At 46.0% G+C, this 25149-nt stretch overlaps 1 protein-coding gene across 7 annotated transcripts in view; it reads left to right on the top strand.

Annotated features, from left to right (window-relative positions):
• SPIDR (scaffold protein involved in DNA repair) overlaps positions 1-25149 on the top strand; it is a 1299263-nt gene that overhangs the window by 1102398 nt on the left and 171716 nt on the right. For all 7 annotated transcript variants that reach the window (XM_063923689.1, XM_063923686.1, XM_063923690.1 and 4 more), the window contains one exon: positions 11483-11644. In XM_063923689.1, coding sequence (XP_063779759.1) covers positions 11483-11644 — 162 coding nt within the window. The remainder of the gene's footprint in view (positions 1-11482; positions 11645-25149) is intronic.

Consider the following 25149-nt stretch of genomic DNA (forward strand, 5'->3'; position numbering starts at 1 on the left):
CGTTCAGTGTGTAGGTACCAGCGATGAACGATGCACGCCCCCCGCTCGTTCATTGTTGATGCCGGGTCGCTTATGCATGCAGGCCAATATGGACAATCTCGTCCATATTAGCATGCACTACTATGGAGCCGGGTACCGGGGGAAGTGAAGAAACTTCATTCCCCCACCCCCGTTACCTCCCCGCTGCCGGGTCGCCCGTATCGACCGTCGGGCACCTCGGCGGCACATCGCCGTATGTGTAGGGCCCATAACTCTCTCAGCACATGTTATATCTGCCACACTTGCAGTGCACATGGTTTTGCCCAACTGCTAACAAATTTGCTGCTGCGATCAACTCTGAATTACCCCCCTTAGTTCTTTCTGCCTGATTGGCCTTGATTTACACAGGAGTGGATGGGATACTAAGTGCTTTGCAAGGCTTTGCTGCTTTTTCTAAACCTACTTGTGAGGTCATTCTAATTGTAAGAGAGCAGACTTATTAGCATGTGCCCCTAGTTTGATATTGATTTGATTTAATTATATAAAAATAGGTGCATCTATAATTAAAATTATTTACTAGTAACAAAGTGGTGTGTTCCCCAGACTCAATATAATCACAGTTCATTAAGTCACGGGCAGGCTATCCGAACAGAACACTACCATATGCCTGTGGGCTGGAATGCATTTGTTTATACTGTATATAAAAGTTCAGCCCCACAGGCCATACATTTATTAATGGGCAACCACAATAATGTACTGTGCCTAAACACATTTTTACATGATACATTAGACAGTTTTTTTTCATCATGAAATGATTTATACTGCAGACCATAAAGTGACCACTTTTATGAGTGCTTTAGGTTATTGTTAAAATAAATGGCTAAGGCCCAAATGTATTAAACCTTAACAAGAGATAAAGTGAAGATGGATAAAGAGTGATGAATGACCAGCCAATCAGCTTCTTATCTGCCATGTCACAGGCTGTGAAATATGACCGTTAGGAAGCTGATTGGCTGGTACTTGATCACTCTATCCATCTCCACTTTATCTCTTTTCAAGGCTTAATACATTTGGGCCTAGATCCAGATGTACATTAAGGCCTTTTCAATGAATATTGGCATCTGGGTACTATTTGGTCATACATGTATGGCCAGATTTGACAGACCTGTCTGTTCTGTTAGGCTGGGTATGCATCAAAATGATATGTTTCCCGGCTGATGGCACAACCGATATAATGATATATTGGACGGCTGTACACACATAAAGATATATTGCATGATCATGCGGTATATAGCTCATGGCCGCATTTAGAAAGCATGCCGTCATTGCCGTTGGGCATGCAGCACACCTGCTGGAACGACCCAGCAAATTACCAGCGGAAGCGCACGATTGTGGGTACACACTAGACCAGGGATGGGGAACCTTCGGTCCTCCAGCTGTTGTTGAACTACACATCCCAGCATGCCCTGCAACAGTTTTAGCATGACCAAATAGCAAAACTGTAGCAAGGCATGCTGGTATGTGAAGTTCAACAACAGCTGGAGGACCGAAGGTTCCCCATCCCTGCACTAGACGATATGGTCGATATATCGTTGCGATCTGCATTGGACCGATGTATTATACTATATATCAGCTAATGTGTATCCAGCCTTGGGCTGATGTTATGGAGCCCTTTTATTACGCTCAGCTAATGACTGCATGCACATAATGATCCTGGTCACCAGAGGAGTGTACTGTCACCTTTGTGCCAGAGTAAGGTATATGCATTATTCCTTTTTTGCCCTGGTCTGTTACTGTATTTGAGCAGGGACATTTCTATATTTCCACTTTAAGGCTTGGGTCCGTATTTTATGATACTTATTTACATTGTTTTTCTTTACGCATTTAACTTTTTTGTGTATCTTTAAGGAATTGGCAGTGTGTGAGTGTGATTACAGATGCACCTATCCAAAAATCGCTACAGATAGCCCTGTTTTTTGTACTTGCAACTTACATACTCCAGAAGGGAACTAAGACATAAAATTGAGGAAAAAGTGGCAGGAAAGCGTAGCAAAGTTGAGGGGAAAATATACACAATCAACATTAAACGGCAAACTACAGGTCAGCTACAATTGTCCCTCACCATGCATCATTATTCTTAATCTGCGACTTTATACTAATTCCTTTGACACATACAAAAATATACCTAATGCACTATATGTGAACAAAGACACACAGTGAAGAATAAAAGTTGCAGTAAAGAAAATGTAGCACAGGAATCATGCCAGGTGCATCGCGCCATATGGAGGAAAACAGATAATTGTTGTGAGGACACGTCTGTATGGACTACGATCTGCAAGGTCTAGGATGTGTGGGCCATCAGGCTCCCAACATTCTCAAGCCTGTGATGCCACCCATCTACTAGGAGGGGCTTAAAAGACTATGGGGGTCATTCCGAGTTGATCGCTCGCTGACGATTTTCGCAGTGCAGTGATCAGATAAAAAACGTCAAAACTCCGCATGCGGATGCACCGCAATGCGCACGCGCGTCATACGGGTACAAACAGCATCGTTGCTGTGCAATGCTTCTAGCAAAGAATCCATTCGCACAGCCGATCGCAAGGAGATTGACATGAAGAGGGCGTTTATGGGTATCAACTGACTGTTTTCTGGGAGTGGTAGGGAAAACGCAGGCATGACCAGGCGTTTGCAGGGCGGGTATCTGACGTCCATTCCGGGACCTCCGTCGCTGGAATTATCACACAGGATAAGTAACTACAGGGCTGGTCTTGTTTTGCACAAAACATTTTTATACTGCTCGGCTGCACATGCGATCGCACACTTGCAAAGCTAAAATACACTCCCCCGTGGGCAGTGACAATGCGTTTGCACGGCTGCTAAAAGTATCTAACGTGCGATCAACTCGGAATGAGGGCCTATGAACCTTAAGTGAAACCTCTGAGGGTCCCAGGGTAATCCTGTGTACAAAGTACACTATTTATGATCTAAGACACAGAAAAATTATGAAATTTGAGGAGAGTACACAATCAAGGTTAAACAGGTAAAATACAGGTTTCATACGAGGGAGCCTCTGCATGCTTAATCTGCAACTTTATACTAATTATGTTCCTACAAATAAACCCTAATCCTTAGTACCTAGTACACTTGATGTAACCTAAAACCAAATTTAAGAAAACACATGAAAGAATAGCAAAATTGAGGAAACTTTCTGCAGCAGGGGAGTCACTCCAAGTGGATATGTGTAAGGGGACTCACCTGTATGGGTTTCGATCTACTATGTCTAGTGGGTGAGGGCCATTATGTTCCCAACCTCCTGAAATCGGTGACATCCCCCTGTACTTGGAGGGGAAGATAAGACCTCAAATCCTAGGTGAAGACTCGGAAGCTCTCAAGGTAAAGGGTGCCACCATAGCATTTCTACTAAAGAGGACATCTAAAGACTGTTCCATGGGTTAAAGAGAGGCCCTTCCACTTTTGAGGAGCACCTGCATTTCCAAATCCCATTGGCACTTTTTTCATAATTTATTTATTGATTTTACTGTTTTTATTGCTTTCCAGAGTCCTGGTCCTTGAAATTTAAAGGGCAAACAGTTTAAAAGTCTCTTGTAAGATGTGTTTGTGAGGACATTGGTGATATATTGAACAAGATGGATTTTCTGTCCACTTTTACAGAACTTAATAAAAATTCCATTTGATATGTGAATCCTAAATAGTTATTTCTTTATATGCATATTTAGTTGAATTTAATCATTCATAAGATCATATGGTTTTATGTACTTTTAATTGAAAATTAGTTTTTATATTATGGCGTATAGTACATGTTTTATATACCTAACAAACTGTGTTGGTTCCTTCCAGTCAGCCTAATGCCTGCAGTACACAATCTGTACATTTTATCCACTTCTTGTACGCTACTGGTGTAGATTATGTAATATCCATCTTAACTGAGATGTAAATATTTATCAATTAACGCTAACATGAAACAGGCTGGATTAAAGACATGAGAGGGAAGCGTATCCTGTGGATCGTTCCAGAAGCATATGTCACAAGCGCTAAAAATTACTTCTCTTTTGTGTCTTGGAACCTGATGCAGTTTGTGGTTTTGTAAAAAAAAGTGCTTCCATTCAGCAGCACAAGAATATTCCTCTTCAGACTTGATTATATCATGGCTGTGTGTCTCCAGCTCTGATTATAAAGTAGATAGGATATGCACAAGGAAGTTGGAAGAGGGACATACATAGACTCCGTACAGCAATGATCACCACTTCCAGATCAGCTGTGGTTATAGTGTTGATGATAGGTTGAAGCTGCACCTTAAAACTTGACCTAACAAGTTCTTGAACTGGTGTGTCTGCATGTGTGTGTGCTGACTGAGACGGGAGTGTCAGCAGTGGTTGTGTCTGTGTGCAGGAGTATACCTCAGAACAAGATAAGAGAAACCCCCTGAGGGTCAGGGAGTATCAGTACAGCCCCAGTGAACCTTGCCTGTCTCTGATAAAAGATTAGACAAACATTATAAGGACATGTGGGCCCACTCCAACTTCACAGCATGTGTAAACCAGAAGAAAAAATCTCACACTCACAGCAACTCATGATCACGAATAGGTAACCCTGTGTCTGTACCCGTTCTTCATTTTACTTAATGTAATGGTGCAGCAAATTCCCATTAATAGACCATCTGTGTTATAAAACACCATATGCATGTGCTGTAGACAGTGGCTAACTTCTCTGTTTGCCCTCATCTTACAGCTGCAATAGGGATACAAAAATATGTGTACATGATGTTTTTATTGGAAATCCAGAATGGTTTCATTTGTTTGATGAATTGATTATGGGTTTCCTTGCTGCACATTTGTAGACCCTTAACAAACTTTCCATACATTTTGCCAGTAGTCAAGAAGTGCAAGATCAAAGGAAAATATACAGTATGTAGTAAAGCTTAGTGGTTAGTGCTAAACGGAAGGTATTTACAGCATGCATGGTCAATATGGCCGTGTTCCATACTTGACCATACTAATATGGGGATGATGATGATGATGATTATTAATAGCCAGGCATTTTTGTACAGTTAGTTCATTGCCTCTGCCATATTTACCTCCTTTCTCTTACATCCTAGAGGATGCTGGGGACTCCGTAAGGACTATGGGGTATAGACGGGCTCCGCAGGAGACATGGGCACCTAAAAGAACTTTCTAGTATGGTGTGTACTGGCTCCTCCCTCTATGCCCCTCCTCCAGACCTCAGTTAGATCTTGTGCCCAGAGGAGATAGGGTGCATTACAGGGAGCTCTCCTGAGTTTTCTGTAAAAAGAATTTTGTTAGGTTTATTATTTTCAGGGAGCTCTGTTGGCAACAGACTCCCTGCATTGTGGGACTGAGGGGAGAGAAGCAGACCCACTTCTTAAGAGTTAAGGGCTCTGCTTCTTAGGCTACTGGACACCATTAGCTCCAGAGAGAGTCGGAACACAGGTCTCACCCTGGGGTTCGTCCCGGAGCCGTGCCGCCATCCTCCTCACAGATGCCGGAAAAAAAGAAGCCGGGTGAGTATGTCAGACATAAGAAGACATCAGGCGGCAGAAGACTTCAGATCTTCATGAGGTAAGCGCGCAGCAGGAAGCTGCGCGCCATTGCTCCCACACTTACACACACAAATGGCACTGATGGGTGCAGGGCGCAGGGGGGGCGCTCTGGGCAGCAATAAACCTCGTTTTAGGCAAAAAAGTATGTAGTTAGGCTGCGGAGGCAGTAAACTACGGATCCCCGCCATTTTTTTAAAATTCACCGACCGAAGCCCGCCGCGTGAGGGGGCGGAGCTTGATCCCTCAGCACTAACCAGCGCCATTTTCTCCACAGAGGCTGCAGAGAACGCTGGCTCCCCGGACTCTCCCCTGCTGAGCATCAGAGGGCTGAAAAAGAGAGAGGGGGGGACATAATTAAGGCGCAGTGAGTGGGGAAATATATATACATTTATATATATAAAAGCGCTATCTGGTGTGTGCTGGCATACTCTCTCTCTGTCTCTCCAAAGAGCCTTCTTTAGGGAATTGTCCCCTTATAGTTATATCCCAGTGTGTGTGGGGTGTCGGTACGTGTGTCGGCTGTCGGCATGTCTGAAACGGATGATAGAGTGTTCAGAACCTCCATCGGATTTGCACTGTCCATTGGCATTGAAAGTGGCCGTCTCAGGGCTTGCACAGTTGGCACACAAGAGGAAGGCTGGAGCTAGTATTTGCATATTCTGGCCACTGCGACTATGCAAAAAGCCGCAGCTGCGCATGCATTAGTGCCCACCTCTGAATCGGGCCCTTTGTGAGGTCAGTGGGTGCTTCCTAGACTTTGACTGAATGACCAATGTTTCTCCGTCAGTATCAGAATTTACCTCAAGTTACTTGTTTAAAAGATACTTTATTCTAGATAAATCAAACTACAGTACTGTTGCAGAGCAGATAAAGGTTTGTGCTGTTGGTTGATGATTGTATGGGATCCGGTCTGAAGATCGACACTGTTTAGGTCGACCACTATGGGTTGATAGGGTTGGATGGTCGACAGGTCAAAAGGTCGACATGGGGTTTGTTTTTTTCAAACTTTTTCATACTTAACGATCCACATGGACTACGATTGGAACTGTAATCTGTGCCAAACGAAGTGAGGCACATTGGCCCGAAGCATGGCGAGTGAAACGAGCCATGTGAGGGGACACGGTGCACTATTTGGGGTTCCCAGTCACTCTACGAAGAAAACGACACAACCCCCCCAAAAAAAACTCATGTCGACCTTTTGACCCGTCGACCTAGCACATGTCGTCCTAGAAATCCTGTCGACTTTCCAACATTATAACCCTGTCGACCTATAGTGGTCGACCTAAACATTGTCAACCTAGACACTGTCGATCTAGACACCCGATTGTACATACATACTGCTTTAGATTTTCCAGGTAGAACAAAAGCTGACTGGTTTCTGTCATTGACCCAAATACATATGTGTATGTATAAATCAATGGTCATCCAGATCTGCCAGTGTATATCAGCCCTGTAATAATGAGTCACAGGAAGATAAAACCTTCATAAGAATAAACATGCTATGATATTGCAGTGCATACAGTAGCTGTGATGCTCATAATGTTGCCTTTGTGTATATATATATTTTGAGTATTGTATGAAAAGTTACATCAGTTGGAACAAATACATTTCTCAGTAATTCAGCACTGGGGATATTGTACAGTAATTTAAAATCAATGACCAGAAATCCCACAATAACCCAAGTTGTTTATTTTATTATTATAGTAGAAGTCTTCTTATAGACCATGTTTATTTTATTTTTTACATTCATAACTAGACCCAAGAGATATGCTTGACTTAATTATAGCTTCCCATAATTCTGTTTGTGTATTTATGATTCTTTCCTAGTGGATGTTACTTTAAGTATTGTGTATATATACTGTACTTTTTGGCAGTGTTTGTCTTGCATATTACACAATGATCTCCTTTCTCTACATCCAACAGAAGGCCATACAGTAGCTGTACTTAAGGCAAGTTTGTTGCATGCAGACATGTTCAGCACTGCAGTCTTCCTACATCAGTATGATAGAATTATCTCTCTCCCCCTACTTCCCACTGTTCTTCTCCACCACACAAGCACTATCCCTAGCACATGTAGACCTGTCCTCACTAACATAACTGCAGTACGCAAGTTCATAGGCCATTGTTTTCAACTAAATACGCAAACTTGATTAAACACAATAGAGTCTATTCAATGCATGTCGGATCCTTTCCGACGGAAAGGATCCGACAATGCAGTATTCAATTTGCGGACAAATCAGACAGGTTTGGACGTTCTCGACAATGTCAATCCGACTTTTTTTTAAGTCGGATTGACATTGTCGAAAACAGGACTAAAAGCTGTCTGACTTGGCCGCAAATCCGACAAAACACTTGGATCCGCGGCTAATCTGCCGATCCACGTGTTTTCCAACAAGTCGGAGTTGCCGACCTGTCGGAAAAATGGCAGCCCCATTGAATAGGTTGAAATTCAATTCGACCTAAAGAAGTCGGAAACTGCCGTCTTTCCGACAAGACGGCAGTTCCGACTATAATTGAATACACCTTAATGTGCTACTGTGAACAGTTTGATTGCCTTATTGGTTGCACCTCATGTCATCTGTCTGTCGCCCCTTCCCACTAGATTGTTAGGTCCTCAGAGCAGGACCCTCTTCCCTCTTGTTGTCAAAGCCCTCTTCTTGACACTTTTTACTCACATCTCTCTCCTACTCAGCGACCATCTTTACCCGCTTTTTCTCCTGCTGGTAAAGGCTCATCTCTATCTATGGCCACCAGCTCCTTGTAGTATGCTGATTACTCACTTGCTACTTACATCTAAGGTGTATTATGTTTTGAGGTGGTGCTCTTTGTTACCTGCACTCTATTTTTGTTATTTATTAACTGTAATGTTAAATTCTGTCTTCCTGTACTGTTCTATTGTATGCCCTTTGTACGGTGCTGCGAAACACGTGTCGCCTTATAAATAAAATTTTATAATAATAATAATACTAAGCTGGATACATAAAGGACGAGTAGAGGAAGACTGCTTTGTGGCATATGATATTGCATCATCAAGCCTTTGGAAAGCCGCTTCACTGGGAAAGTGGACAGGACATGGGAGGCTGGTCTTCTCTTCCAGGGGTCCAGGAGAGAACCTGGGAGAATAGAGAAGTATGGGAAGACTGATTACCGACAGAAGCTTAGACCCTAGTCAAAAATACAATAATAATGGAAAAGATAAGGTATGCTTTAACTCTTTGTTCTATTAACCCTTCCAGTCGGACCCACAAAGCTGCAAACGCAAGCACAGAATGATTGGGTCAGTGCTGAAAGCTGTAATGTGGGACTACACTGGTATACGCTGACCAATAAATAGGTGCATTTGTGCAAATAGAGACTGGGGCTGAGCATTATAGCACTTTGCTGATGTGCACATAAACTTTAAAGTGTTAGTACAAAGAAACCTCTATCCATACTTAATTTGTTTTATAAAGTAATAATAAACCCAACTGATAAATATACTATATTTTAACATTTCTTAGCACATAAGAACTTTCATGTTGTGCTGTATGTAATATATGTGCTGGTTGGTTATCCCTGGGATCTGCAGAGCTCTGTGTATTAAGTCTTCGTGCAGTACGGTTTCAGTCCAATAGAGCTACAGTAAGAATGTCTACAATGAATAGGTAGACACCAATTGGTCGACCGTGAAAAGGTAGACATGGACAAAAGGTCGACACTAAAAGGTCAACATTTTTTGTTTGTTTTTTGTTTTGTATTCGCTGTCATAGCACAGTGAACCCCAATTAGTGCACAGAGTCCCCTCGCAGGACTCTCTTCACCCGCCATGCTTCAGGCAAGGTTAATATTCCCAATCGTAGTCATCCGGGATGGTAAAGTATGAAAAGTTGACCCCCCCCAACCTCATGTCGACACTTTGTACCTGTTGACCGTGAGCACTGTCAACATTTACATGTCGACCTAATGCATGTTGACCATTTGGTGTCGACCTATTGACAGTCTATCTAGATACTTTAGATCTATTGACTGCATAACGTACGGCACCCGGGACTCAGCATTATGCTTCACCCTCCTTCTGCTGGCTTGTGAAAGTAGCCAATTGGAGTCTGGGGCGGGCTTAGAAGGAGAGTGAAGCATAATGCTGAGTCCCGAGTGCCGCACAGCGGCTTAATACACACTGCACTTCCAATCCCTGGGATAACCAGACAGCACATATATTACATACAGCATATTATGTATGTTTATACTTGTTAAGCGATCCCCCCCCTGCACTGTGTGGTCTGTTCTGGTTTAAAGATATTCCTGCTTGTGCACAATTGGTATAATGAAACGTACTGAGGTGCTAATTAAGTCACCTGTGCTAAAGCATGGATATCCATAAAATCCTGGACTGTTAGGGTGTCTTTAGGATTGAGTTTTGGAACCACAGATTTGTAGTATTATTCTGCTCTAGTCATTATCAGCAGTCTATAACACAGGTTCTCAAACTCAGCCCTCAGGACCCCACACAGGGCATGTTTTGCAGGTCTCCTCACAGAATCACAAGTGACATAATTAACTCCACCTGCGGACCTCTTAAAATGTGTCAGTGAGTAATTACTACACCTGTGCACCTGCTGGGTTACCTGCAAAACATGCACTGTGTGGTGGTCCTGAGGACCGAGTTTGAGAACCACTGGTCTATAAGATTTGTATGCATTAAATTCAGGATTCAGCTGTACAGCTGTGTGCACCTATCTAGAGGCCTGGGAGTGCTGCAGGACAGACATAACCAGGGCCCCCACAATGTGGCGACACCCCCCCCTCTGTGTGTGCTGCCAATAGGGAAATGTTCATGATAGGGCTAGACACACCCCTCAACTGACCAAGCCCTCGCAGTAACCAAGCCCGCCCAGTGCTGCACAGCCCTGATTATCTTACTGCCTGAAGTGTTCACTCCGAAACATATGCAAATATTGATAAATACATCCACTATTTGAGCTTAATGACCTTTACTATTCTGATGTCTTCATTCTTTTGAATCCGCCCATTCTGGAATTGCCTAACCCACATAGGTTTCCAAAGTGATGTAACTATCAGGAATGTGTTCTCCTAACGTCTGTCTCTCCTAGTACAGTGTAAACATAGATGTAGCCTTATTAGGTCTGTAGGACCTGTTTTTTAATGTAGCTATGCTCCATTACCTGGCATTACTGGCTGGCAATGGGAAGAAGAGTCTGAGAGCATCACTGGTCAGTTGGATCTCTCCTGTGCATGTGTGTTCCAGCATTGCTAGAATTTTCTAACTAAAAATAAAGTATATTAATAATAAAGTTGTTATATTTTTCAGTTTCTGACAGAGAACAGCGCTGCTGCAGTCCTTGTTAAATATGTGTTAACAAGCATTCGCAACAGAGGTCCAGCTCTCTTCCTCCATGTCATATTATTCTTTGTGACGCTGTCAGATATGTAGATGTGGGATACGGTCGTTAGGTCGACCACTGAAGGTCGACATGGGCATTAGGTTGACGTGCTAGGTCGACAGGTCAAAAGGTCGACATGCATTTTTCACTTTTTGGACTTTTTCATACTTTACAATCCACATGGACTACCATTGGGAACAGTAACCTGTGCCGAGCGCAGCGATAGTGGAGCGAGGCACCTTGCCCGAAGCATGGCGAGCGAAGCGAGCCATGTGAGGGGACACGGTGCACTAATTGGGGTTCCCAGTCACTTTACGAAGAAAATGATTAAAAAAAAAGTCCAAACACTCATGTCAACCTTTTCACCTGTCGACCTAGCACATGTCGGCCTAATGCCCATGTCGACCTATTACATGCCGACCTTCAGTGGTCGACCTAATGACTGTCGACCTAAGTTGAGTCGACCCAACGACCCATACCCGTAGATGTTGATGTGCTGGCTTGTTGATATTTGGCCCATTTATAGTGTGGTTTTGTTTTTCAGAATGTGTCTCCTCATCCAAGATGCATATGGGATATTCAGTGAGCTCCATGTGCAGTTTGCAAGCACTCCTGTAGATGACATCAGGATATTCTGCGAGACATTGGAAGGCAAAGCATGCCTTCTCTCCGGAATGAAGATCTTGCAGAGAACCACAAGGGGAAGGTCAGATTGTTGAGTAGTGAAATGCAGATTTTCATCTTGCTGATGTGAACAAGATGGTGTTGATTATAGTGTTTTCAACAGTGGTTTAATATAACAGCAAAAACAAATGCCCTTACTACAACGGATGCTCTCTATGTTGGTAAGGCTAGTATTAAAGCAGATTATAAACTCTGTGCCTTACGTTTCATAGACGTTTTCTTTCTCAGCAAAGCTGAATGCGTGCAACTCTCTTCTGTTGCCTCTCTCTATAGATTCTCTCTATAGATTTACAGTTTAATTGGTCACACAGATGATTTTGTTAGAGTTCGCCATTATTGGCCAAACTAGTGTCCACTTTGGTTATAGATAGGAAAACCTTCCCTAAATAATTTTTTTGTTTTCTTAGAAGTACATTACCACAATATAAGGGTCCATTCATTCTGCCAATCTGTGTTCATGCCCATTTGATAATCACTGACCATTATTTTGGACCTTTACCATTACGGTATTGGTTTTACCAATTTTGATCTGGCAATTTGAACATGTGGCCAATCTATGTTGATGTGGCCATATTACAGACTAGTTTCCGTTTCCGTATAACTTGAATGTGGTCAGCTTATAGTTTTCCTCTCTCCTCCGTCCCCCTGTTCTTGAGGTTTATGTGTCTTGAAAAAACTAAGCTAGGGTTTTCCCCATGTCCTTATAGTTGAACTATCATTCCAATTACATTTTCCTTACTGCTGTTTAATTATGTATATGAGGGCAGATCACAGTACTACTCTCACATCTGATCCTGACCTGTGTTATTTACCCCGTAACACTCCAACACTGTGTTTATTTACGTACTGTTACTATAAATGGACAGTTTTTATTTTTCTCTTACGTCCTAGAGGATGCTGGGGTCCACATTAGTACCATGGGGTATAGACGGGTCCACCAGGAGCCATTGGCACTTTAAGAGTTTAACAGTGTGGGTGGCTCCTCCCTCTATGCCCCTCCTACCAGACTCGGTTTAGAAAATGTGCCCGGAGGAGCCGGTCACAGCTAGGGGAGCTCTCCAGAGTTTCTCTAGTAAAGTTTATTTTAGAGTTTATTATTTTACAGGGAGGCTGCTGGCAACAGCCTCCCTGCTTCGTGGGACTAAGGGGGGGAGTAGTGTCCGCCCTGCGGGGTTTGAGCTACTATCTCCGCTGACAGGACACTGAGCTCCTGAGGGGATAGATCGTTCCCCGCCACAGGCGATCGCTCACCCCAGCAGCATGCCGCCACCCCCTTACAGAGCTGAAGATCAGTGGCGAGTGAGGCACCGACCCCCCTAGCAAGCGGGGGGCCAGTGTGTAGATGGCGGTATCAGGGTAGGAGCGCAGTATTAACTGCACTCCGGAGGCTCTGCGGTACATAGTGCGGCGCTGTGAGGGGCGCCCTGAGCCATCGCCTACACCCTACACTGGTCACACAGCCTGTCAGGGTCCCGGCATCTCAGCCAGCAGAAATCCTCAGGCCAGTATAATCCTATAAAGAGCGGGAAGACCGCACCATTTTGGGGGCGGATCTTCTCCTCAGAGCGGACCCTGCATCGTTCAGCGCCATTTTCCTGCCTGCACAACGCTGTCAGTGAAGAGCAAGTCCCTCCACAGCAACTCCAGCTATCTCTCACGGTACCAGGGGGTTATAGAAGGGGGGGGGGAGTCTGCAAAACGACTGTGTAACCTATTAAGGTGCACAGTCAGCGCTGATAAGTGGTCTCCCTTTGTATTAAAAGTGCTGTATGTGGGTTGGCTCCAATCTCTGTGTCTCTCTTGCCATTCTTGGAGGTGAAACTCTGTCTGTCCTCCCCTGTGTGTGTGTAGTGTCTGTGGTCTCCTTTAAGCAATGTCCAGGGACTCTGTGTCATATGCTGCAGAGTATATGTACTCTCAGGATGATCCCATTCCATGTAATCAGGATTGCACTGGTTTAGCACAGATACCAGCAAGTGAGCCTGAATGGTTATCCTCTATCAAATCTATGATTTCTCAGATTTCAAATAGGGTTGCACAGAATGAATCTGCACTCAGGCTTTACAGAACTCTATTGCAGTCTGGCCCAGTTCTGGTACCTCAGGGCTCCCCACTGTATATTCACATAAACGTGCTCTTGCGCAGATTATGCAAGATGACACGGATACCGACTCTGACACTGCAGACGATGATGGGGATGTGTTGCGGGGGGCTGCATCTCTTGCAAAAGGGGTGCAGTTGAAGATAGAGGCTATTAGAGATGTGTTGAATATTGCTGATACAACACCTGAGCAGGTTGAGGAGGCTTACTTAACTGAAAATAAGAAAGCCTCGCTAACCTTCCCTGCGTAAAAGGAATTAAATGCTATTTCTCATACGTCCTAGAGGATGCTGGGGACACTTCAAGAACAATGGAGTATAGACGGGATCCGCAGGAGACATTGGCACTTTAAGACTTTCAAATGGTGTGACCTGGCTCCTCCCTCTATGCCCCTCCTCCAGACTCCAGTTTAGATCTGTGCCCAGGCAGACTGGATGCACACTGAGGAGCTCTACGGAGTTTCTCGGAAAAGACTTATGTTAGGTTTTTTGTTTTCAGGGAGAACTGCTGGCAACTGTCTCCCTGCATCGTGGGACTTAGGGGAGAGAAGTCAGACCTACTTCTGATGAGTTTAATGGCTCTGCTTCTTGGCTACAGGACACCATTAGCTCCTGAGGGTTTGGAACACTAGGTACGCCTAAGGGTTCACTCCCAGAGCCCGCCATCACCCCCCTTGCAGAGCCAGAAGTCGGAAGACAGGTGAGTAGAAGAAGATCTGAAGACTTCAGTGACGGCTTTTGAGATAACGCACAGCGGCCGCGCTGCGCGCCATGCTCCCACACACAGCGGCACTGTAGGGTGCGTGGGGGGGGGGGCACCCTGGGCAGCATATAAATCCTCAAATAAAGACTGGCAAACACTAATATGAGTGCCTAGGCACTATATCCAACCCCTGCCAATATAAATATATTAAAGAAATAGCGGGGCTGAAGCGTGCCATTGAGGGGGTGGGGCTTAGCCCTCACAGCTCACATCAGCGCCATTTTCTCTCCACAGAGACGCTGGTCCTTCCAAAACACTACTGTACATTACAGGGTGAAAAACGAAGGGGGGGGGGGGGCACAGTTGATTGGTGCAAGATAAGTTAATAATAAAGCACAATATAAAAGGGATTGAGCGCTGGGTGGTGAGTTGGTAAACTCCTTCTGTGTTCCCTGACAGAATTTACTGGGGTCCTTCCCTTATAGCCAGTGTAATGTCGGTGGGTGTTTCCTACACGTGTGTCGGCATGTCTGAGGCTGAGTGCTCTGACACAAACGGCTGTGGGAGTTACCCTGTCAGCACTGCCGACTCCTGATGGTACATGGTACATAAAAAAAGTGTCAACCTGTAGGTAGATGTTTTTCCCAAGAGAAAACTATATGGGCACACTGAAGTGTGTGGGTGACCCTGTCGGCACCACCAATATCTGACAAAAAAAAGGGCTATACCTATATGTATAGTAAGGTTGCATAAAGCTGTGACCCAGACACAGACGTAGTAATATTTATGGAGGGTGTCATATTCATAGAATATATTTTCCTCAGTCCCCTTGGGGTTGCAAAAATAATTGTTTTGCCCAGTTACTATTCCCGGATATCGACACAAATATTGTTCTTCTGTCGACCGTAATGTTTCCTGATTAGATCCACAAAATAATATACTGCATTCAGTACATGTTTCATACACATTAAGAACGTATTAACGTCACTAGGGACCCTGCTGTCCCTGACAAAAAGTTATATATATATGAGATATATATATACGTGTGTGTATATGGAGATATATATATATATATATATATAAATTTATAATGAATGCTGAGGTTAAGTTCCTCCTTCTCAGGTGCTGAGCGCTCTGTTGAAAAAAAAAAAGTCGGGGTCAGCCCTGACAAGATGGTTTCAAATCCTCGAGAAATTTCCGAGTGTTTATTCTTTTCCCGCCGCGGAGAGGATAAAGTGGGTGTTACTCCCTGTTCTGCAGGGGGCCCTGTCACAAAGGATCGTATGCAGGAAGCTACGTTATAGTCAAGTTATGTGTCCACGCGTACATTAATTATACCTGCTATTGCATGTGCATGGGGGAGTAGTAATAGTCAGAAATGGTCGGTTACCTTGTCATCCGATATAGATACCCTGGGGAGAGATGGGATACTCCTTAAGTTGGGTCATATCTAGGACACTGCAGCATACTGACGTGCGACTACAAGGGATAAAGGACTCTTGGGTTCGCGGGCCAATTCCATGGCGGTCTCGGCTAGGAGGGCGTTGTGGATTCACCAATGGAATGCTGGTGCTGACTCTGAGAAGAAATGGAGTTTTCTTTCCTATGAAGGTAAAGCCTGGTTTGGTGACGGCCTCGTTAGTTTGATCTCGGCAGATGACTCTGGTAAGTCTACCTTCTTGCCATATGTTCCCTCACAACAGATGATGACGCATCATTGTCGGATGCAGTCATTTCGGCATAATAGATACAGATCCCCCTTTTCTTTGCAGGTAGAGGAAGGAGGAAAGGGAAGAGGTCAGCAGCCTCTTCAAGATTACAGGAGCAGACATCATCCTGTGTTCTGTCACATCCACTGCATGGCGCTGGGACTCTCTTGCGGGAGCCCACACCGGTGGGACCACGTCTAAAAACTCTTCGGTCAGTCCTGGAACGGACCTGGACCCGTGGGTTTTACGAATAGTGTCCCAAGAGTGCATACTGGAGTTTCCAGACATTTCCCCTCACCAATTTTTCAAATTACTGATTCTCCTCCGGACGGGGAGGTAGTATGCGACACAATACAAAGGTTGTTTCAGGATCAGGTCATTGACCTGGTTTTCCCCTGGCACTACAGGGAGAAGGTTTTTATTCAAGCCTCTTTGTGGTCCGGAAGCCAGACGGCTCGGTCAGGCCAATCCTAATTCCTCATTTTCTACTTAAATTCAAATCCAAGATGGAATCTCTCAGGGCAGTGATCTCCAATCTGGAAAAAGGAGGTTTTTTTTCATGGTCTCAGTAGACACAAAGAAAGCCTAATTACATTTTCCTCCGCATTAGGCTTGCCTGAAGTTTGCAATTCAGGGGTGTCATTACCAATTTCAGACGTTGCCGTTGGTCTGTCCACGGCTCCAAAGACTTTCACCAGGGTGATAGTGGTAATGATGGTTCTCCGTCGCTAGTACAGAGTCACTATTATCCCGTACTGGGACGATCCCCCTGATAACGGCGTGTTCAAGGAACCTGTTGGTGCAAAACATTGCACTCTCCCTGTCAGTTCTTCAACAACAGGGTTAGCTCCTGAACTTGCCAGAATCACTGTTGGTCCCAATGACGCGGTTGTCTGTTTTGGGAATAATACTAGAAATTCCGAGTCCAGCAAGAGTGTCATTTCATCAATATTCGGTTTCTGGAAAAGATGGTGGCAGCCTACGAGGCCACTCGATTTGGCAGTTTCCATGCCAGGGTGTTCCAGAGGGACCTGTTGGACAAGTGGTCCGGTTCCCACCTACACATACACCGGAGGATAATCCTGTCTTCCAAGACCGGAATCTCACTCCTGTGGTGGCTGCGCAGTTCTCACCTCCTAGAGGGGCGCAGGCCCGAGATCCAGGACTGGATCCTGGTGACCACGGATGCAAGCCTCCGAAGCTGGGAGGCGGTCACTCAGGGGGAAAACTTTTAAGGAAGTTGGTCAAGTTAGGAAACTTGTCACCACATAACAGGTCTAGAATTAAGGGCCGTTTACAATGATTTTCTACAAACGAAAAGCAGAACAGCAATGGCAAAAGCCACAAGGATTTTCCGCTGGACGGAGAAACATACAAGCGCTTTGTCAGCGATGTTCGTTCCGGGATGGACGACTGAGAAGCAGACCTCCTCAGCAGATGGTCTCCATCCAGGAGTGGCGAGACCTCCTTCAAGTAGTCTTCGAAGGGGTGACATGTCGTTGGGATTTCCTCGAGTAGGAACGATGGCATCTCGTCTCAGCAAGAAGCTTCAGAGTTCCAGGTCAAGGGACCCTCAAACATAAACAGTGAATACACTGGTGACACCGTGGGTGTTTTCAGTTGGTATATGTATTCCCTACGTTTTCTCTCGTTCCAGAAGTTCTGGGTTCATACAAAGAAAATTCGGCCGAGCCTCATGGTTCCAGACTGGCCAAGGAGAGCTTGGTATCCAGAGCTCAGGAAGTACTCATAGGAGATCCCTGGCCTTTTCCTTTGCGCGAGGACCTGTTGCGACAGGGGCCATGCGTGTATTAGGACTTACCGCGGCTACGTTTGACGACATGGCGGTTGAACGCCAGATCCTAGTCTATAAGGGTATTCCCACGGAAGTAGTTCCCACACTTATTCGGACTAAAAAAGGGGTAATGTCTAAACATTACTACCGGTTTTGGAGAAAATAGGTTTCTTGGTGTGAATCCAAGAAGACTCCTACGGCAGTGTTTTCAACTATTAAAATCGGCCTTATCGGTTTTCTTTCATAATCAATTGGACTCCTTGTCAGAAGTTCAGACTGTCATGAAGGGAGTGTTGCACATGCACCCTTTTTTTGTGCCCCAGTGGCACCAGGGAATCTAATAGGGTATTCCTTCAATCACATTGGTTTGAACCTTTACGTAAGGCGGAGTGAAATTCCTCACTTATAAAGTGGTCGTCAGGTTGGCCTTGGCATATACGCAAGGCGAGTGTCTGTGTTAGCGGTCTGGTCTCACAAGAGACCTTATTTGATCTTTCATGAAGATAGAGCAGAGTTGGAACTCGTCAACATTTTCTACCAAAGGTGGTTTCTTTTTTTCCACATGTACCAACCTTTTGTGTTGCCGGTGGCTACGGTCACCTTCGTTGAATCAAAGTCTCTGCATGTGGTCAGAGTTTTGAAAATTTAGGTTGCCAGGACGGCTCCGTTTAGGAACACAGCCTCTGTTTGTTCTGTTTGCTCCCAATAAGATTGGGTGTCCTGCTTCCAAGCAGACCGTTGCTCGTTGGTTCTGTGGTACGGTTCAGCATGCTCATCTCACGGCAGGATTGCCGTTACCGAAATAGGTGAAGGCCCATTCTACTAGAAAGGTGGGCTCGTCCGGGGCGGTTGTCCGGAGAGTATCGGCATTGCATCTTTGACGAGCAGCTATTTAGCAAACAATTGGGCTAAGTTTTGCAGTTTTAATACCTTGGCCGAGGTTGACTTCACATTGGTCATTCGGTACTGCAGAGACATCCGCACTCTTCCGCCCGTTTTGGAGCTTTGGTATAACCCCATGGTTCTTGAAGTGTCCCCAGCATCCTCTAGGACGTAAGAGAAAATAGGATTTTAATACCTACCGGCAAATCCTTTTCTCTTAGTCCGTAGAGGATGTTGGGCGCCCGTCCCAGTGCGTACTGTATCTGCAGTTATTGGTTGTGGTTACACACAGGCTGTGTTACAATTTTTGTCAGCATAGTGCTGCATATTCTTCATGCCGTTGGCTTGTGTTCTGTTGAATGCCACGTTCTGCGGCATGCTTAAGGTGTGAGCTGGTAAAATGCTCACGGTGGTTTAACAATAAATCCTTTCCTCTAAATTTCCGTCTTCCTGGACACAGTTCCTTAAACTGGAGTCTGGAGGAGGGGCATAGAGGGAGGAGCCAGGTCACACCATTTGAAAGTCTTAAAGTGCCCATGTCTCCTGCGGATCCCGTCTATACCCCATGGTTCTTGAAGTGTCCTCAGCATCCTCTACGGACTAAGAGAAAAGGATTTACCGGTAGATATTAAAATCCTATTTTTTGAAAAGGCTTGGGAAAACCCGGATAAAAAATTCCAGATACCTAAATGGGTTCTGGTGGCATTTCCTTTCCCGGTTGAGGATAGGAAAAAATGGGAAAACCTGCCTATTGTTGACGCGTCAGTATCCAGACTCTCAAAAAAGTGGTTTTACCTGTTCCAGGATCTACCGCCTGGATAATACGCTCAAATCCATTTACACGGCTTCTGGGGCAATACTGCGTCCCACTATTGCCAGTGCTTGGATTGCCAAAGCTATAGTTAAAGTGGTCAGGCACGTTACTTGAAGACTTGGATACTATGGAGAAATGTGATGTTGAATTGTTTTTACGTAACATTCAGGATTCGGCAGGATTTCTGGTAGAATCCATGAAAGACCTGGGTTCCATGGCTGCAGGAATTTCTTCCATGTCTGTCTCAGCTCGTCGAGGACTGTGGCTGCGACAGTGGTCTGCCAACGCGGAATCCAGGAGAAGTGTGGAGACCCTACCCTACGCAAGTCAGGCTCTCTTTGGGGAAGCGTTAGATGCAAACACCTGGACAACAAATGGGTCACTGAGAAGCATATTTAATGAAGTAACACTGACTTGCAGTTTGCCAACACTGTGTAATTTTCCAACTAACATCAGCAAATATTTGATTTACTGTTACCTGTAGATACTAACGACAGTTTAACATTGAATTTATTTCTGCAAACTTCACTGCTCTCTTATTCAGCCACCACTCCTCCTCCTACTCTCATTTTGCTACCACTATTTACCCCATCCACACTATGGCCAGGCTGGCAACATCCCTCATTAATCCTCGTCTTCCTATTCCTTTTTTCTGTCCCCTGTTACCACCTCTATCCCTCTCTCCCAGTCTCCTACATCTCATGCTGTCTCCTCTCCTCTGTCTGCCTCCCTTCCCCTCCTCTTCTGTTTCCCCACTGCAATTCACTTCTGCCCCTTCACACCATTTATACCCCAGCACTCAACCCTGCTCTCTCCCTCCTCTGCCTGTCTCCTCACCTCTCCTCCACCAGTATCATACTGCACTCCCTCCCTGCCTCACTCCTGCAGTCTCCCTTCCTAGCCAAGGCCCCAGCACCATCAATTCACCCTCTTTATCCCTTCCTTCTCCATCAAGCTTACCTCAACGCCATAGCAATCCAGATAATCTCATTCCCACCATTATCCTAGGTGATTTCAACATCCCTATCGATAACCCCACAAAACCACCTGCCTCTAAACTCCTTAACCTCACATCTTCACTTGGTCTCTCCCAGTGGACCAGCTCACCCTCCCATGTGAACGGGAGCTCACTGGATCTGGTTTTCACTCACCGCTGTGTTATTTCTGATTTCTCCAATTCCCCTTTTCCCCTCTCTGACCACCACTTGCTCTCATTCAACTTATCTATCTCTGCTCCCCCATCTCTCCCTCCTAAGGCTACCATCACTAAGCGTAATATTGAGGCTATTGACACCTCATCCCTATCCTCCCTGTTTGACTCGCTTCTCTCTCCTCTTCTCTCTCTCACATGCCCTGAACAAGCCACATCTCTATACAATGCATCTCTTACTTCAGCCCTTGACTCTGTTGCTCCGCCAACCACTATTCACCCTCGCAGATCAACACCTCAACCCTGGCACACCAAATGCACCAGATATCTACAAAAATGCTCACGTACTGCCGAGCGACACTGGAGGAAATCACGCTCTCAAGCAGACTTCCTCCATTTCAAATTCATGCTCTCATCCTTCAGTGCTGCCCTTTCCCTTGCTAAACAATCATACTTCAAAATCCTCATCTCTACCCACTCTTCCAACCCCCGGCGCCTCTTTGCCACTGTTAACTCCCTCCTCTGCCCACCACCACCTCCTCTCCCTTCCTCATTGTCTGCTCTTGACTTTGCCACTTACTTCACATCCAAGATTGACTCCATACGTCAGGACATCACATCCCACCAGTCCAGCAACCAGCCACCACCCATCCTTTGCCACCCCTCCCCTACCCTCTTACCAACTCTGACATCTTTCTCCCTAGTATCTGGTGAGGAAGTCATGGCCCTCATACACTCCTCCCCCCCCCACAACCTCCCCACTCGACCCTATCCCCTCCCACCTCCTTCGCTACCTCTCCCCTTCTGCCTGTTCCCATCTTGCCCACCTTCTCAATCTCTCCCTCTCATCAGGCACTGTCCCCTCTGCCTTCAAGCATGCTCTTGTCTCCCCTATTCTTAAAAAACCTACCCTTGATCCTAACACTCTCTCCAACTATCGACCGATCTCTCTCCTCCCCTTTGCCTCCAAACTTCTTGAGCGTATTGTCTATAATCGCCTTACTGCCTTTCTTTCCTCTCACTCACTGCTTGACCCATACCAGTCTGGTTTCCGCTCTCTCCACTCCACTGAAACTGCCCTCACAAAAGTCTGCAATGACCTCCATGCCGCCAAATCTAAGGGCCACTACTCTCTGCTTATTCTTCTTGACCTCTCTGCTGCTTTTGACACTGTGGACCACCCTCTTCTTCTGCAAATCCTTCACTCTCTTGGTCTACGTGATACTGCCCTCTCCTGGCTGTCCTCCTACCTCTCTGATCGTTCCTTCTCTGTCTCCTCTCATGATGCTACCTCGCCCCCACTTCCACTAACTGTTGGTGTCCCCCAAGGTTCTGTTCTTGGGCCTCTCCTTTTCTCTCTCTATACGTCCTCTTTAGGTGAACTCATTAGTTCTTTTAATTTCCAGTATCACCTCTATGCTGATGACACTCAAATCTACCTCTCCTCCCCTGATCTCTCCACGGCTCTCCTCACTCGTGCCTCTAACTGTCTTTCTGCTATCTCTTCCTGGATGTCCCAGCGCTTTCTTAAACTCAACATGTCTAAGACTGAGCTGATCATCTTCCCACCCTCCCGCACAACCTCACCTCCCACAATCTCATTATCCATTGATGGCACGACTATCTCCTCTAGCCCCCAAGTACGCTGTCTTGGTGTAATCCTTGACTCCTCCCTCTCCTTCAAACCACACATTCAGCACCTCTCACAAACCTGTCATTTTCATCTCAAAAACATTTCCAGGATCAGACCTTTTCTCACCCAGGATGCCACTAAGATCATTATTCACTCACTGATTATTTCCAGACTGGACTACTGTAATCTCCTCCTAACTGGCCTCCCTGACAATTACCTCTCTCCACTCCAGTCTATCCTCAATGCTGCTGCTCGGCTCATCTTCCTCACCAAACGCACTACATCCACCTCCCCTCTCCTACTAGCCCTTCACTGGCTTCCCTTCCCCTTCAGAATCCAATTCAAATTTCTCACTCTCACTTACAAAGCTCTCACCCAATCCTCTCCCATTTACATCTCTGACCTTATCTCCCTTTACTCTCCCACCCGTCCTCTTCGCTCTGCTAATGCACGCCGCCTCTCCTGTCTCCTGATTACTTCCTCCCACTCCTATCTCCAAGATTTCTCTGACGTCCTAGTGGATGCTGGGACTCCGTCAGGACCATGGGATTAGCGGCTCCGCAGGAGACAGGGCACAAAAATAAAAGCTTTAGGACTAGGTGGTGTGCACTGGCTCCTCCCCCCATGACCCTCCTCCAAGCCTCAGTTAGGTTTTTGTGCCCGTCCGAGCAGGGTGCAATCTAGGTGGCTCTCCTAAAGAGCTGCTTAGAAAAAGTTATTAGGTTTTTTATTTTCAGTGAGTCCTGCTGGCAACAGGCTCACTGCAACGAGGGACTTAGGGGAGAAGAAGTGAACTCACCTGCGTGCAGGATGGATTGGCTTCTTAGGCTACTGGACACCATTAGCTCCAGAGGGATCGAACACAGGCCCAGCCATGGAGTCCGGTCCCGGAGCCGCGCCGCCGACCCCCTTGCAGATGCCGAAAAGTGAAGAGGTCCAGAAACCGGCGGCAGAAGACTTTTCAGTCTTCATGAGGTAGCGCACAGCACTGCAGCTGTGCGCCATTGTTGTCAGCACACTTCACACCAGCGGTCACTGAGGGTGCAGGGCGCTGGGGGGGGGGCGCCCTGGGCAGCAATGATAATACCTTGTTCTGGCTAAAAATACATCACATATAGCCCCTGGGGCTATATGGATGTATTTAACCCCTGCCAGGTCTCACAAACACCGGGAGAAGAGCCCGCCGAAATAGGGGGCGGGGCCTATCTCCTCAGCACACAGCGCCATTTTCCTGCACAGCTCCGCTGCGAGGAAGGCTCCCAGGACTCTCCCCTGCACTGCACTACAGAAACAGGGTAAAAAAACAGAGAGGGGGGGCACTTTTTTGGCGATATTGATATATTAAGCTGCTATAAAGGAAACAACACTTCTGTAGGGTTGTTCCTATATATTTATAGCGCTTGGGTGTGTGCTGGCAAACTCTCCCTCTGTCTCCCCAAAGGGCTAGTGGGGTCCTGTCTTCGATAAGAGCATTCCCGGTGTGTCTGCTGTGTGTCGGTACGTGTGTGTCGACATGTATGAGGACGATGTTGGTGTGGAGGCGGAGCAATTGCCGGTAATGGTGATGTCACCCCCTAGGGAGTCGACACCGGAATGGATGGCTTTGTTTATGGAATTACGTGATAATGTCAGCACGTTACAAAAATCAGTTGACGACATGAGACGGCCGGCAAACCAGTTAGTACCTGCCCAGGCGTCTCAGACACCGTCAGGGGCTGTAAAACGCCCTTTACCTCAGTCGGTCGACACAGACCCAGACACGGACACCGAATCTAGTGTCGACGGTGAAGAAACAAACGTATTTTCCAGTAGGGCCACACGTTATATGATCACGGCAATGAAGGAGGCTTTGCATATTTCTGATACTGCAAGTACCACAAAAAGGGGTATTATGTGGGGTCTGAAAAAACTACCTGTAGTTTTTCCTGAATCAGAGGAATTGAATGAAGTGTGTGATGAAGCGTGGGTTAACCCCGATAGAAAACTGCTAATTTCAAAGAAGTTATTGGCATTATATCCTTTCCCGCCAGAGGTTAGGGCGCGCTGGGAAACACCCCCTAGGGTGGATAAGGCACTCACACGCTTATCAAAACAAGTGGCGTTACCGTCTCCTGAAACGGCCGCCCTCAAGGATCCAGCTGATAGGAGGCTGGAAACTACCCTGAAAAGTATATACACTCATACTGGTGTTATACTGCGACCAGCCATCGCCTCAGCATGGATGTGCAGTGCTGGGGTGGTTTGGTCGGATTCCCTGACTGAAAATATTGATACCCTGGATAGGGACAGTATTTTATTGACTATAGAGCAATTAAAGGATGCTTTTCTTTATATGCGAGATGCTCAGAGGGATATTTGCACTCTGGCATCGAGAGTAAGTGCGATGTCCATATCTGCCAGAAGAAGTTTATGGACGCGACAGTGGTCAGGTGATGCGGATTCCAAACGGCATATGGAAGTATTGCCGTATAAAGGGGAGGAATTATTTGGGGTCGGTCTATCGGATTTGGTTGCCACGGCAACAGCTGGGAAATCCACCTTTTTACCTCAGGTCCCCTCCCAACAGAAAAAGACACCGTCTTTTCAGCCGCAGTCCTTTCGTTCCTATAAGAACAAGCGGGCAAAAGGACAGTCATATTTGCCCCGAGGCAAAGGAAAGGGTAAGAGAGTGCACCAAGCAGCTCCCTCCCAGGAGCAGAAGCCCTCCCCGGCTTCTGCAAAGCCCTCAGCATGACGTTGGG

This window comes from Pseudophryne corroboree, chromosome 5, assembly GCF_028390025.1.
Source record: "Pseudophryne corroboree isolate aPseCor3 chromosome 5, aPseCor3.hap2, whole genome shotgun sequence".
In the NCBI taxonomy this organism is placed as follows: domain Eukaryota; kingdom Metazoa; phylum Chordata; class Amphibia; order Anura; family Myobatrachidae; genus Pseudophryne; species Pseudophryne corroboree.